The sequence below is a fragment of the Schistosoma haematobium genome, chromosome 1 (assembly GCF_000699445.3).
Source record: "Schistosoma haematobium chromosome 1, whole genome shotgun sequence".
Taxonomy (NCBI): Eukaryota; Metazoa; Platyhelminthes; class Trematoda; order Strigeidida; family Schistosomatidae; genus Schistosoma; species Schistosoma haematobium.
Genome location: NC_067196.1, coordinates 62,099,538 through 62,116,194, shown reverse-complemented (window position 1 = coordinate 62,116,194; position 16,657 = coordinate 62,099,538). Strand labels below are relative to the sequence as shown.

At 31.7% G+C, this 16,657-nt stretch overlaps 2 protein-coding genes across 2 annotated transcripts; one reads left to right on the top strand and one right to left on the bottom strand.

Annotated features, from left to right (window-relative positions):
• Nucleotides 1-529: 529 nt before the first annotated feature.
• On the bottom strand, nucleotides 530-7,340 carry MS3_00010184 (uncharacterized protein; the record flags this gene model as incomplete). Its single annotated transcript, XM_051218546.1, has 3 exons — nucleotides 530-571; nucleotides 6,720-6,792; nucleotides 7,102-7,340. Coding segments are annotated over 3 exons (354 nt in total), but the record flags the coding sequence as incomplete, so codon positions are not given.
• Nucleotides 7,341-10,765: 3,425 nt separating this feature from the next.
• MS3_00001803 (uncharacterized protein) lies at nucleotides 10,766-12,764 on the top strand (the record flags this gene model as incomplete). Its single annotated transcript, XM_012941336.3, has 2 exons — nucleotides 10,766-11,013; nucleotides 12,641-12,764. The coding sequence occupies exons 1-2, from the start codon at nucleotides 10,823-10,825 to the stop codon at nucleotides 12,762-12,764; spliced, it is 315 nt and encodes a 104-aa protein (XP_012796790.2). The 5' UTR covers nucleotides 10,766-10,822.
• Nucleotides 12,765-16,657: the final 3,893 nt, after the last annotated feature.

The following is a 16,657-nucleotide window of genomic DNA, read 5'->3' as shown; positions in this document are numbered from 1 at the left end:
TATTAGGTAGGTGAGTGGATAACACTTGATGGGTTTTATAATGTTATCAGCTAAGTTTTATACATTAAGTTCCAAGTAAAATACAATTTGATTGCGTTAACTGTTAAAAAAAGAAAACGATTGGTGAAATCCTAATGAATTGATAATTTTAAATGTTTCATTTGTTGAGATCATGAATCAGTTGAAGCTAGACGACCATGAAAAACTTGGAAGTACTGGACGGCCGTTTCGTCCTATTCTGAGACTTTATGAAGGTCTAGCTTCAATTGAATCATGATCTCAACCATTGAAATTACTATAATATCCACAAAACCCCTTCTGAAATTTTAAATATATTTATTTCAAAGTAATTAACACCATAGAATTTAACTCAGTCTTTTTCTCTTTTTTGATTGTTTATGTCCTTGACGAACGTCAAGACAGTTCTAGTGTACGGAGCTGAAGAACTACTACAATAATCATCAAGAAGGTACAAGTATTTATAAATAGTTGTCTAAGCAAGATATTCAACATCCATTGACCGGTATCATCAGCAACAGACTTCTCTGGGAGAGAACAAACCAGCTTCCAGCTGAAATTAGGAAAAGACAACGGGAATGTAGTGAAAATTCCCATTTCGACATTCGGTAAATAAAGAAGGAACGAATTGAGTGAAGAAATTTCTTTTCAATTAGTTTTTCATCATGGATCTACACTAATATATATATATATATATGATTTACAATAATGATAAAATACTCATCGAGTGGATATTTTACGTAACAATTACATAATGACATTTAAATTAACGTTGAGTAATTGGAAGAAAGAGGATTATTAATATTCAAAGTATTTAATAAATCAAGAAGTTGCTACGTTGCATAATATGTGAAAAAGAGAGAAGGAACAGAATTTTTTAATGGATGGCCAATAGAATAGTAGTTACGTAAGAATCAAGAGACGAATGTTGAGAAATTATAAAGTTGAAAAACAACAAAAACAAAATTACGAAAATTTGAAAAAAATAAACCAAATGGAAGTATGAAAAATAGTTCCGTTGAGGTAAATCTTATACCGATGGCCAAGGCAGCGAAAGTGGTTGTACAAATCTCTTTTGAATGCAAAGGTTAGGTTTGTGAACATGGATTGCGATGACTTCCGCAATATGCAAAAGGAGCATTCGTAAACCATGTGGCGAATTTGATGGGATATGGTAGATAACATTAAAAGCATTATTCAATTCAACTTGATGACTTTTGTCAACCAAGTGAGAGAGAATATAACTTTTAATCACTTTTACCTGTCCTTTACTTAACCACGATGGATGATGCTCTGTAATACGATGATGAACTTGTCGAATTGTACGCCCTATATAACTGGCTCCACAGGAGCAGTTAAATCGATAAATACACATGGATTTGCCTTAATATATCACTTTGAAACATTAGTTTATATTGAATTGGTAATGAGACTGAACTGTAAACTATTGTATTATCTTCAAATAAAATGATTCAAATTATTACGCCGAGTTTGTAGGATAAATAAATGATCATTTTATTACTATTATAATATTGGTACTGATATACAGCGTAGGAAAACAGGTTCTAGTGATTGTGCTTCAATTAAATCCCGGTCAATATTTACATAAATGTTCTAGTATTTGTCCGAATATGAAGGTAGTTGAGGCGTAATCTCGTGATCTTAAATTTTAGGATATTAAGAAAACAGTTATTAAGATGTAAGTATCAATATCACGATTTGAATTGACATTTCCAAATGTAGTATTGGATAGACTTTTTAACTCAAGTTGGACTTGAGTTCATTTAAATAAGGTTATTTTTTCTCTGAAGGGTGACCTACAAAAAGTCCGAAATTTCATTTTCTAATCGTTAAACAACTGTAATTATATTGTTGTAAGTTAGTTCAGTAAATGTAGAAATCCAATCTAAGAGTCAGTCTTTACAACATTTAGTGATTTTGTTTACGGCGATCTATAATGTAACAATCTGCACAAAGGACCCTAATAACAATTCAACATACCGTAATCAAATGTTTAAAATTAACTACAATGCGAATACATTTCCTGATCGTTAACGAGTATGAATAAATGTTCATATTGACAATATTTTGAATTTTCATGAGCTATATAGAATAATGATAACTATAGCAACTATGCTACAACCAATTTCAATTATGGTTAACTTTAGTTAAGCTCTTCTATTAACTTACTTATCAGACAATGTTATTCGAACAGTAACAATTCACAGATTTCTTTATACTATTATGATCACTAGATCACATGACAGACTCTAGCTAGAATGTTGATCGTTTGAATATCACTCGATGATTCATTCTTCTCCACATGTATATATGTACTCAAATCCTATTATAGCTTTTATTTGGCCTTGCTGTGCTGTTCCCTTATGCGATTTGACCATAAATTTGCCTATATACTGCAAGTCCCAAAATTAATAACTTTTGAGTCAAAATACTATATATAAAGTTCATTGAATTCTATTGATAAAATGACCATAAGGATGCCATTTAAATAAACTAATTTCTTTTTGGTTAGAAAGTTACATGAGACCGGAAATTGATCTTTGGTTGATTGGCATAGTTCCTTAATATGAACATGTTAAACCACACTAATCTAGTTAAGAATTCAGAAAACAAACGTTCATTTGCTAGTGTTTAAATTTTATTTAAAAGTCATTATTCCGTAAATCTGGTAATTAATCAAAAAGTAATGTGATTTTATTCTGACACTGGGATGTCTATGTTCAAGCACTATAAATTATTTTTAGCTGACTATATTTCAACTTCTAAAACGCATGGAATTGTTATCACCTGTGAAAGTAAATCTTTGACGTTTTACAACCTCATATAACTCACCCATTACTAGTGAGGTACAAATGTATTCTGCATACAATGGGCACAAGTATATCAAATCATCTCACTTATTTAGAGTAAGATCCTAACCTATCCCAAACATCTTGCTTTAATAGTATGTTAGTTATCGTACAAAAATCGTCCACCATTTCCTGACCATTTGAAGTTTTACTGTTGTGTAGTTCGGCACCGAAAATGAGTGTAAACCTCAAGTTTATTCTATGTATTTTTGCTTCAATTTTATGAAATATATTATGATATAAATTAAACATAAAGGATTAATAAATGAGCAGATTTGAAACACAGATGGATATTTTATGCCATGTTGTGTACTATGAACTAAATAGTTGAATCAAGAGACTTTTGTTGTTGTTCAGGACAGTATCATACGTATCTTTCACATGTGATAGGTGCTGATAATGTTTTGGAGAATAAATATAAAAGCTTCATGATTTCATTCAGAGAACAAAACACTACAGAAATAAAAATAAGATTTCATAAAATATAGACACTTAACTTAGTTGATCGCTTTTTGATGATTATTCTTACAACAAAATTATTATTAATGTATCTAAAGCCTGCTATAGAGGCGATTAGCTATATGTTGATCTTTACATTATTTTAAAATCAGAAATCATTATCCTAGAAGTAGTAGTATGACTAAAAGAGAACCCTCAGGATAAGCGTATTTTATCCAGACGACAAATGAACATATTGATAAGTGATTTATTCTTATTATGATATAAGTTTGTAGAAAATATGTATAATACTTATGAATTTTTCATTTATTTTTAACAATTTAAACAACTATTGGTTACACAGTACTTTCTGTTAATAAGTTTGACGTCTTTCAACTGAATAGACTTGTGTATTTGTGTTGTATATCTTATTCTAGAGTCAATTTCAAGGTGGAAAAGTGGCTAACAACTCACCAAAAATTCAACTCCTAGATCAAAGAAGGGGATTGCAACTATTATTCTAAATTGTCCTTAAATATAGCAAATAACGATTTTGTACTAAAATCTGTAATTCAGATATAAGAAAGTGAATGATTTTTTATATATCCAGTAACTATAAACTAGAAGATGAAGCTTCAGCAAAAAAAAAATTTAAATCTTCAACCGTGTTAGTTTTATTACACTAGATATAATTTATTTTGTTGAAAATGGATGAACAGCCAAGGGTCTTAGAAAATCTGACTTACTAACCTATGTATCGTTTCATCCTCCGACTTGCGGTGGTCTCTTTTATAATAAATCAGAAGATAAGAGCGAATTCTATGTAGGCAGATATTTTCCCTTGATAGATAGTCTAAGCAAGCAACTAACGGCATGATTTATTTTTCAACTTATACTGTCATAAATTTTATCTTGTCTAACAATCCTCAAAATTGAACCAATTTATCAAAGCATTTAACACAGAGACAAACATCTAATTATATAACGTGAAAGAAAACGGTACCTGAGTAGATGCATAAGTAGAAAAAAGAGACTACCTTACTTTCCTAAGTATTTTCTTGATAGTTTTCCCTTGAAATAAATAAACACTTTTATTCGGTAAATTTTTAAGGACACCTCATTGTTATGAGACAATTGAATAGGTATACTGAAATCTTTTGCGGTGGATTACAAAGAGGCTCTTATTTTTTTCAAACTGACTGAAGCAATATCTATCAAAATTTTAAAATCAGATTTATGCATCTTCAAAAGAACACGTTTTCCATTATTCTTGTACCCTAGTTTCAATGTTATTTTATGATGTTACTTTCACAACAGGTTTGATAATTTGGTTGCATTATCACATCTTTCTTTTGCAGTTCACAATCTCGTTTTCACTTAAATGCACTTCATTTATGTCTCTGTTCATTAGATTAATAATACATTCACTTGTGATATTGTATTTATTCTCATTAGGATTATTTAGATTGTTACTGAGATATTTAAATTATCAGATGGGGTTTTGTGAAGATTTTAGAAATTTCACGGATTGAAATCATGAGTTAATTGACGCTAGACCACCATGGAAAACCTGGAAGCACTGAATGCCAGCTCAGTGGTCTAGTTGGTTAAGCGCCTGGCGTGAGACTGATATATCTTGGGTTCGAATCCCGCGGCGTCCGGGATCGTGGATGCGCACTGCTGGGGAGTCCCATACTAGGACGAAACGGTCGTCCAGTGCTTCCAGGTTTTCCATGGTGGTCTAGCTTCAATTGACTCATGAAATCGATCAGTGAAATATTTAAATTAATTTATAACCTACTTTATTTCAATAAGTATGTTAAAATTTATTTTAGATCTTCATTCCTCTACATGTGGCATCGTGTTTAGTAATTTGAATCTTGAGGTAAGGTAGAAATATTAAATCTATTACATCGAACTACAGAATTAAATTGATGTGTTTACGAAGTAAGGAAATTTCATAGTCTGACATCAGAATTACAGTAGTTTTATTTTAGTTTTAAGTGAAGAAACGTTTAGTTATGTTGTAGTATGTTTAATACAATTACACTGTTCTCTTACTCTTTTATATGTATGACACTACACAATGAGACATATGATATATGTCTAAACACCTTAGTTTATAATGTACTACAGACAGTTTAATCCACTTATTTTGATGCCTTTTTTTGACTACAATAATAAATCAAGGAGGGTGGAGAAAATTCACTATTCCAAGGGAGATATCCATATTTTAATCATAATTAATTATCGAACGAGTTCACTGGAAATGATGATCTGTTAACTGTACAGTTAAGGAACTAATAAATTTCATGAAACGGAAGTTATTCATTAATAGTCACCCAAACAATATATATTAGTTATTATGAGTCAATAATATATTCTTCACAGGCTATTTTTCTGGATCAGAATCGAGCGCATCATTTAACCCTATTTACAAATGTTCGCTTATATTATGACGTTTAATAAAAAGCTAATCAGATAGTCATATAATACTAAAGATTTCTAGTATGTATACTGACTTACTTCTATTCCATTCTAGAAACCAAATTGTTAACTTTTATGTTAATTAGTTTCCGAAATTCTATCAAAATTAAACTAACCATTAGTTCTAGATTATACATCGCTGTATGTTAAAATGAGTTTAAAAGATTAAATCAGTTACCATTCTCTCCATCGTTTTGTCACATATGAGGAAAGAAGTGAGAAGATATAATAACCGTTAACTATCATCGGATTATTATTATTGATAATATGTAAATAAATGTACTAATCTCTATTTAACTGTGAAACTAAAACTGAACTTATCGTTACGTAAGTAGAACATCAACTTCAAGTAAACCTTTTTAAGCTACTACTCATCAATTATAAAGACAATATATGGTAGGAAGAATATAAAAATACAATTATACTTATACAGATAGATTTATTATCAAAGCTCACCCATTCAATATTTATTACTTAATACTAGAAACCAAGCCATAACAGAGTATATCTTTGTAACAAATCATCAAAATATTGATGAAGAGCATGATTTTTCTCATTAGTTTAATTGACTATCAGTGCATATCTTAATACTGAATATTCATATGCAGAATGGTGAAATGTGAGACGTATGAAGTAACTGACTTCAGATAAAATTGTTTTATCCAACTCATTAAATATTCTTCTAACATATTCAGTGTTGATTAGGACTATGTAAAGCAGTCCAGCAAATTGTTGCTCCTCTGACCCTCTCCTCATATTAATAACATGCATAATTCTTTTAAGCGTTTCAAAGCCTTAATTGTAACTCTTAGTGAGGGTTCGTCATCAGGAAGTTTATACACAGTGAAAATCAAAAGCATCTTAGAAACATTATGAAATAAATTAGTATAAGATTATTTAACATACTGTAAAAGCTGCATCAGAAACAACCAATGACAAATTTATTACTGGTTGATATACACTGGAAATCCCATCCATCCTTTACAAAAAAGAAAAAAACATGGTAATAATACGATACATGACAAGATTCCATAATTCTTTTAGACCTTAGGAGATGAGAAGAAGAGGATGGAATAAATTTACAAATAATATATTATAAAAAATAAATATGAGTCGAATATACAATTAGTAAGTAATCTTTTGGTTCAAATTAACCATATTTAAATAATAAAACCAAAAAATCTTCAACACGCAACAGAATACAATGCGATGCTTCAAATGCCACGGAGCTAAGCAGAAAAAATATATATACAATGATTAAATCTATAAAAATAATTCACTAACTTACCAATCAAAATGTTTTCCAACAATACAATGCCAATGTGTATGATAATGAGAATCAAAGTAAGATTTAATGAAAGATGCAACCTCACGTTCCTCTGTAAAACGATTCATTGCTTTTTGTAATATCTTCATTGCATCTCTTTTCATTTCATCGCGCATATAACATCTAACAACAGATATTTCTGATAGTTTGATACTGGACATTAGGAATTGGTGAACAAAGTTAGTAATGTTAATTAACAGTGCTCACATATATATATTTATTTCATTAATATAATACCATCAGGTCACTGTAGTTAACAAACCAAAAACAGGCCAAATAAGAAAATATATGTAGATCAATATTTCTTATCTATTCTATCTGTAAAGTGAGAAATGTTCAAGTTTCAAATAAAGTAATTTTAGGTCAAGTGAATTCCTTTAGACAAACTACATAATTATTTATGTTATCTTTCGATAAAGAAAAGATGTTCAGTAAGATATGAAGATAATTAATCCTGATACAATATTACATTGTTTATTTATAATTTATATTCTTAATCCATAATGATTTTAGACTTGTAAGATTTTTGATTAAATATCAACGTGGATTCAAAAATCAATGTCCATTTAGAGCCAATGAAGTCAATAAAGTTTTGTACCTTTTTTTTACTCAACATGTTATTTGTGTATATAAAATCACTTACACCTGTTACTCCTAATGGAGCATACGCCGCTTATCAAACTCCGCCTGGAGACCCTCTGGGGCTACTGACGGTCATAAGCTTGGATAAAGGAGAAGGGTTGAGTATGGGGTTGGCGAATCCATCCCCTAGAAAACTAATTCACTAAAAAAAAATGCTAACCAGAAAAAATTATTCAAGTTATATAAAATCACTTGGTAACGACTAAATCATTAAGTTTGTTTGTGCAAGTCAGTTCATCCTTGTTTGTCGAATTAGTGATTTTGAGTGACAGATTTTAGAATCTATAACTTCGAAAACTTCGTTGAAACCACAGGTCAAATTGAACTAAAATATGCTTGTATATTTATGATTTGTACTTTAAATCACTTCGTTCGAATGAAATGCAAATGTGTCTAATATCCAGTGATATATATTTGGCCGTTAAATATTTCTAAACTGTTTTCCACATTTTAAATTGAAAAAAAAAACAGTAGGACGACCGTTCTAAGACAAGAAACAACATTTAAATACCGGTGTTTACTACTCATCAACCATTAGGTGTTATTACCGGAGTCCTGTGTTAGGCCAGAAGCTATCAGAATAGCCACGGAGTAAAAGATTTGACTATACCATTGCGTTTCTCTTATTTGAATCTCATGGGATCAAAGATTTTCTAAAGATTACAAGTAGGTCTTGTTTGCATATTACCATTAACATAAACGTTTGTCCTGGCAATCGCCTCGAATCACATTATGCAGAGTTAAACACTGTATTGACATTTAAGAAGTCGAAATGATTTAGTTTTAGAAAGTGAAATTAATTTGTATTTATCTAATGTCTTTTGCGGGAATCGCGGGTAAACTATATTTGCAAAAATAAATATCTTCAAAATAATATGTTAAAAATATTAAATGTACAAACGTAGTGTAGAAGACTTAAATTACATGATATCTCAAGAACTGATTTCAGTTCATAGTGCCTCGCCTTCCAGTTTATGCAACTATTCGATATATGGTGACATCACGACGCAAAGTCACTCAATACAAACCATATAAGATAATAAACTGTTGTAGAAACTTTTATTCGAATGTCTTCACACGTGAAATATGCCGACGATAAGACCATCAAATATGAAGACAAAGATCCTACTAATAGGCTACAATGACGTGATAATTAGCCTCACCCGAATTTACTGTTCACATGCAAAATATCTCAAACAAAATAGACTGAAGTTTCTTGGACTGGTCAATGTTCACATTTTAATAGCTTTCGGCCAACTTCAATGAATGCAGAAGTTTATTGAAATGGTATTCTGTGTGGGGAATCAGATTATGTTCTGTTAATTTATTTGACAATGAAATGAAAAGTATTTGCAATGTCTTATTGGATAATGGTTGTTCTGTAAAGTGTGTTAACATGCATCTAAAGTAAATAAGTAGAATTCCACAACTAGCTGCTACACACAAAATAAAGTTATTAGTCATATTTCAGTCCAATGTGTTTTCTCTCTCCCTTATTCTGTTCATGTATAAAGTGAATTTGTATGAATGTTAAACATAACTATAAATATTTTTTTTACTAGCAAAGTAAATGGTTGTACACATATTCACATAAAATCAAAAATATAATACATTTTATTTGTAAAAAGAAAAAAGTACATATTTGATAGAATCAGAGAATGCACTGAAATAAATTCACTTCTTGTGCTATAACTACAATCCAAATGTTCATTTAATTGAGGATTCAGTCGTTAAGTGAATAATACGATGGCTTTTGAAACGAACAGTACTTAGTTCGAGTCTCGGAGTAAACATCAACTCTAAGATACGGGTACATCCATTTAACAAGTACTAAATAGGATGAAATGCGCGTTCTGGATTCCACTGCTATCCACTATTTATCTCTGTTTAATATAATTCCATTTGACAATACTATAAATTTTCATTAACAATGATAAAAATGAACCAATAATATAAAATTATGAAAATCCAATAAATTGTATAGAAGACTTCTACCTAAAGTTTGTACTGATGTTATTGTTCAGAAGAACAATGAAAGATCCATGTCATTTTGTATTTAATTTTTAATTTATTAACATTATTCTAAAGTTATTCAACCTTATTATTATTATTATCATTATTATTAAAAATAAAAATGGAAAAAAATTGATGTTATTTTATCTTTTTGATTGAGATCATGAACAAATTGATGTTAGATCACCGTTGAAAACCTGGAAGCACTGGATGGCCGTTTTGTTATATTTTGGAATTCTTCAAAAGTCCGCATCCACGATCCCGCTCGCAGGATTATAAGCCAGGACCTACAGTCTCGCACGTGAACGCTTAACTTATTGGACCACTGAGCCGGTATCCAATGATGTTAATGTCTAACCTCAACCAATTTATGAAATTGCGTTTTCCATTGTACTGTGGTAGATACCTGTCTCTACCCGACACAGACTAGCTCTACTTGTCACGGCTCTTCACTAGAACTCCGAGAATTTTCTAACGAAGCTAGTCACCAGTGATCACATGATAATTGTCAGTATAGGGGTTGATTGAGATCATGAACCGATTGATGTTAGACCACCACCACCAACACCACTACCACCACAACCCCTAAACTGATAATTTTATTTTTACATAATTTTTTTTGTAAAATACTCATAATTAATATTTTATAAATTAACTTAATTTCATAATGAATAGATCAATTATAAAATAAGATCATATGATAGACAGAATCAGAAAAACATTTTGAAAATTTTTCTTGTTTTTTTCTTTTTCTTTTTTTCTTTTTTTTTTGGTTTTAGCATAAATCAACACAATAAACTAAAATTGTGATTTTTTTTTCTCACTATAGATTTGTGAAAAAAATGTGTGGTTAAATATTTTTTTTTGTGTTAAAAATAAAAAAAATTTTTTTTGTTCCAATCATAACTTCTTATTTTGTTTTGTTGTTGTTATTTATGAATTATTTAAACAAACCACTTGTATACAAATTGAAATTTATAATTATTTAGTTGATTAATCAAGAAATTCATAATTTTGATTAAATATAATGAAAGAATATGAAGTGATCATCATAAATAGTGCAATGCCTACAGATTTAGAAGAATATGCTGCACAAGTAGCAACAGAAGCGATTACTATGGATTCTGATTTTAGTAGTATTGCACATTTTATCAAGAGAAATTTTGATAGGAAATATACAAACACTTGGCAATGTGTAGTTGGTAAACATTTTTGTGGGTAAATTCTTTTGTTGAATATATATTTTAGTATTTTAGTATTTTATATAAATTTACATTGTTGATAATCGAGTTCATTACGACTGTTGATTTGTAATTCATATGTTAGACATCACCTTTTTTTATCACTGTATCAAGACGGGTACATTTAAAAACTTAAGAAAGCATTATAAGCAAAGATAGATAGTAGTCAGCATTGGAATCCTGAACGCGCGTTTTGTCCTATTTAGGAATCGTCAGCTGGATGAACATGCATCTTAGAGCTGAAGAGTCTTAAATAGAATGAAACACAAGTCCTGGATTCCACTGCTAACCATTATCCATCTTTGCTTATAAAGCTTGTGACTTCAGGTAATATTGAAGCAGTGTGTACAGGATGCACATATGCCAACAAGTCACTGATCAAATGCAGTCTTAAATAGCAACGAGAAGATACAAGTAAACAACACTAAATGAATCAAGAAAGTATTGACTCAAACTTTCATTAATGTCACAGTGCTCTAATAAATTTGATGAAGATTACTTTTGATAATCTGAATTTAATAATAAACAATCTTTCAGTTACATAATTATTCACTTATATCGTACAATGTGAATGTAAATCAGCACATAACGTTGTATGATTGCATTGTAATAACAACAAATTTCGTTGATATAAGTCTTTGAAGAATAACTGTCGGTTCATTTATTAGTAGTAATTGTCTTTATCTAAGAATGTTATAAAAACGCATATGAGTTTTCAGATTACATTTTTAGCATTTCTCATGATACAACAATTCTGATCAAATGATAACTATATATAAAGTCTTACTATATTTAGAAATGTAAACTCACCAGATACTTAATATCTGATCAAATAATTACGTCCAGTGTTAAACACTGACTATTATGTGCTAACGTTCATAAAAAGACTTCTCATTTCGCAGACCTATTACTTTGACTCTGTATTAAAAAACTAGATGAGACTCCGAAAGGTGATCTTCTCTTTAAAATGCCACAAATCAAGCTACTAAAACCAGATGTATAATTCTGTGATTCCACAAATAGCACTAAACATAAAAACTATCTTTAATACACTAATGTTTTTAACGATACTAAATGAACTTTAGATTTTCCATAGAACATATCAGTAACAAAATAAAATGAACTGTTGGTTTTACCATTTAATATACTAAGAGATAAAAATTATCACATCCTGTATTACTTCTTAATCAATGCCAAACGATTTGTATAGCTAAATTACATTATATGTCTTCTGCTTCATAGAAATTGTAATTAATTGTTCAAGAACCGACAGATAAAAGTAGTAAATCCATCTCCATCCAGTAAACTGGCTAGACAAAATTTATGTAATGTATTTCTATAGACGTTTCTTGGGGTTTTCAATACTTTTAGAACAGAGGTTAAATAGGGTTATTGCTTTCAAGTTATAAACAAACTTGTACGACGGTATGACTGACACTAATTGATTATAATTCTTGAAAGATTATAGATATTCATCAGTAAGCGAATGATTTGATCATGGAATTAAAATTTATATCAACCAAGAATGACACTGATGTTATTATATTTTTCTCTTTGTTTATAAAATCTAACGTTTTGGTGTTAACTTCTCATACTTTCCATAGGTCCTTTACTCATGAAACAGGTGATTTTATCCACTTTAAGCTAGAAGACCTGACATTTTTGCTTTTTCGATCAATTAAACCAAAATCACAATTACTTCATGCTGATTCAAGTTTGAACGAATGAACCTTGTCAAATCTTGATGCTGATTTCAGAAATTACTAATTTCTGAAATGGTACTACATTGTAAAAATTATAACTAATATACAAACTAGTTTTTATCGCTTTTTTTAATAAAAATTAATTGATTAGATTCTGGATGGTTTTCAATTACTTACTTACTTACGCCTGTTACTCCTAATGGAGCATAGGCCGCCGACCAGCATTCTCTAACCCACTCTGTCCTGGGCCTTCTTTTCTAATTCCATCCAATTCTTGTTCATTTTTCTCATGTCTATCTCCATTTCCCGGCGTAATGTGTTCTTTGGTCTTCCTCTTTTCCTTTGGTCTTGAGGATTCCATGTGAGGGATTGTCTTGTGACGCAGTTGGGTGCTTTCCTCAATGTGTGTCCTATGAATGATTTTCACGTGAATTTCATTACAGAAGATTTAGGCTATTTTATCCTCTTAAAGTGTTCGGACCTTAAACGAAGAGAGTGGATTAGAAAATATATATGATGGGTTTACCCAAGTTGACGATCGTGAATTCGTTTGGAATTCTCGAAGATTATAGATTTACTTTGGTAACAAATATTTGAATATACTTGTACAATACCTGACTCTCCTACACTTCACTTTAAATGAATATGTTTCATAGTTGTATCTGACGTTTATTAAGTAGGTCGCTATTTGTCATTCAGCACATATTTCATTTCCATAGATAATAATACTCATTTAGGATACTGTGGCAAATTATTATGATCATTTTTCGAAATTAAATTGATGTAAGTATATTCCTAAACAATTTTTCATATGGTTAAAATTCATTTCTATTTTTGCACATCAAGACTCAATTTGAAACTTATATACGTCCTATTGCCATCGACTCAATTTTTGTTAGCTCACTTCTAGTTTATGATGGCCCTATATCTGACTCCAAATAAATCGTATGCTGATTGTTGTCGAAATATACATGCCACCAACCATCGTATATAATTATTGACTTAATTCCCAGTAGGGAATAATGGATTAAACTAAGCCAAATACGAGAATGAATTACGCATATTTCATACACTCATAGATAGGAACAACACAATCAGTGAAGAGAAACGAAATAAAGTGACGTGCAGTGGAGAAGGTGAGTGAGCCAACTTTTTTTAATCAAGCGTGGATCAGTAGTTGTACTCAGACAAAATAATGTACAGACACATAATGTATTAAGGTGAACAGTTAATACAATCATAATACGATCATATAATAGCAGTCAGGATTAGCAAGCGAGTGAGCGACAAGATCAAAATGTGGCTTGAGAAGAATGAATAAATTGGTCTGTCCAAAAGTTAGAATAATCTACGTGGGCTTGACATGGTTCCAGACACTACAGGTTAACTAACAATCAGTTTAATTGATATCCAATATCGTGGTGGTGAGCCATTTTACTTTTTCGTTCTGTTTTAATCCTAAATCTTCTTGTGGATTTGTTTTATGATCATCCATGAGCATCTCTGGAATCTAGATATTGACTCGACAGATAAACATAACTCGACAACAAAATTTTTAATTTTAAATGTACATAATTTGTTTCCTCTGCTTACTTGTGACGTCTTCAATTGTTTATTTATCTGTATTGGTCACCTGGAGGCTAAACGTAAAGTGAGAATCCTTTTGGTATATATCGTCATCATTATTGTTATCAAGTGTTGTTTGTTATCTCCAGTAGGTGTACGAAATATATTTTAAATAATTCAAAGGCGGTGGTTGAACAATAGGATTAAATAAAGTTCTAGACCTCAGATGAATCTCAATGAACTATATTCAAAAAATGGCATCTTAAAAATGCAGAATACATTCGTGCGTTTTACTACTAGTTGCTTTCCTTCCCTAATCATTTGACTAGTTTTTCGAGTGAGATAGTTCATGGTCATTTAAAAATAAGGCATAATAGCTGCTGAACGCTATCTGAATGTTGATAGCTTTTCAAACGGCAATAGTCTTCAGTGAGAAATGACTTCAAATTTATTTATATATTTCAATAAAGATGAAAGTTACAACACAGTAGGTGCATCTGTTTTCTTGAGACTATGGAACGTAGACACACTATTCGACGTTCAACCATAGTTGTATTGCTCGACATTAAGGCAGTGTTCGACTCCACTTATCGTGAAATTCTGTGGGAGTGTGTGTTATTGAAAAGCGTCCCAAGAAGTACGAAAACTCAAACATGATCTCTACTCCAGTCAGAGCTTTTAGCAAGCTGTCATGGAAATTGGTTACTCCGAGTAGTTTTCGTCAGGCTTGTCCGCTTTCCCGACACAAACTTAACTTTGTCATAGATATGCTTTTAGAAACAACACTTTCATAGCCTGATTTTTCAGGATTAGATCTCTTACCAGGAGATTCACTTGTTGACTCAGGATATAGTTCTGTTCTATCAGTGAAGGAGCTGACAAAGTGCAGAGTCTACCGACCACCTAAAGCAACATTGCAAGCATGGTTGGGATGCGATTTTTCCCTTCCGAATGTAAAATGTTACTTCAAGATTGGCTTGCATCATCCCCTGATTTATTTATAGGGAGTGAAGTAGTTGAACAGATCAACTACTTCACTTATTTGGAAGTCTCATCCGTTGTCTGACGCGATTTCGGCACAGATATAGAAGGCTCGAATTACTTACTCAAACTTGCCGCAGATTGGATGTAGGGGAGATGTAAGTCAGTCAACCAAAAGACGAGTTTATTAAACATCAATTAACTCCATTCTACATCATAGATGCAAAACATGACCACTAAGACTAGAAGGTATTCGTGAGTCATTGACATTCGGTCGTACGTGTCTACGATGCATTGCTCGTGCATTTCGGGAGCACGGGGAAATCAATGACTGGTTTATGAATAAAGTACTGGGTAAGGGTTGGAAATCGGTCGGTGAGGTTGAGACATGTTATGTATGCTCAACCACTGTCTACCTCGATAAGCGGATTAAAGTGTTGCGGTGGTGATGTTGAAGAATGCAAAGGACGGCCAAACCAAAATATGGCACCAGTCCATGAATTCACTGACAATTGGACTTATTCATGTCATTAGGTATTGACTACCTGGTTGTGGTCCGTGTCATTATCGTAACTAATGGTTAGAAACTTTGGATGAAACTATTGAAAATCGTTTGCAAGATGCATCCGTTTTTTTTCTTCCACAAAATGCTGGGCTTTTAAACTCCTCTTAACGGTTTTTTTGTTTTGATTTCACCAATCGATATTTTGCCTACTCTTTTATATACTATTGAGGCTGCAACTACCATTTCTGAGATTTGGTCTGATAATTTCGTCTTTCTGTGCTAATGGGGCACGGTAACATTAATTAATGAACATACGTTCCATGTTCTACGTTATAACTAACTGACTGACGGACAACTGATTGAAATTGAATGAAGCCTAAAAATAATGGAAGAGATTTAATAGAGAAATTGGTTATCAGTACAGTCATCTTGAGTGTTGCTAGAGGTATGATGGAGGTTTTCACTTCCTGGTTCCTCACACCGTGGGAGGGCTTCTCTAGAGGTACCTGTAAACGAAATTGGCTTATAAGTGGTCTTAGTGACCTAAGAATGTGACGGCAGTGCCTAAGGACAACTGCTTGTGGCCGATCATACATGACCTTTTTATGGGTAATTTTTGTGTAAGCTGCGTACTTGTTAAGACCCTACCTCTGGGGACGGAAATCCGTGAGATAACATGAGGTTTGCGTTTTTAGGGTCGGCGTTTTCTAAACCCACTCTTCCTTGTGGGAAGGCAGCGACCCTGTTATGCTGGTTGTCTGAAGGAAACACCTTACTGCCGTCACATCTCTGTACAGTCAGTAGTACGACATGCTACTCTTACCCCTCTTCAATCTACCTGTCTGGCATGGTAGAACCTTGATATA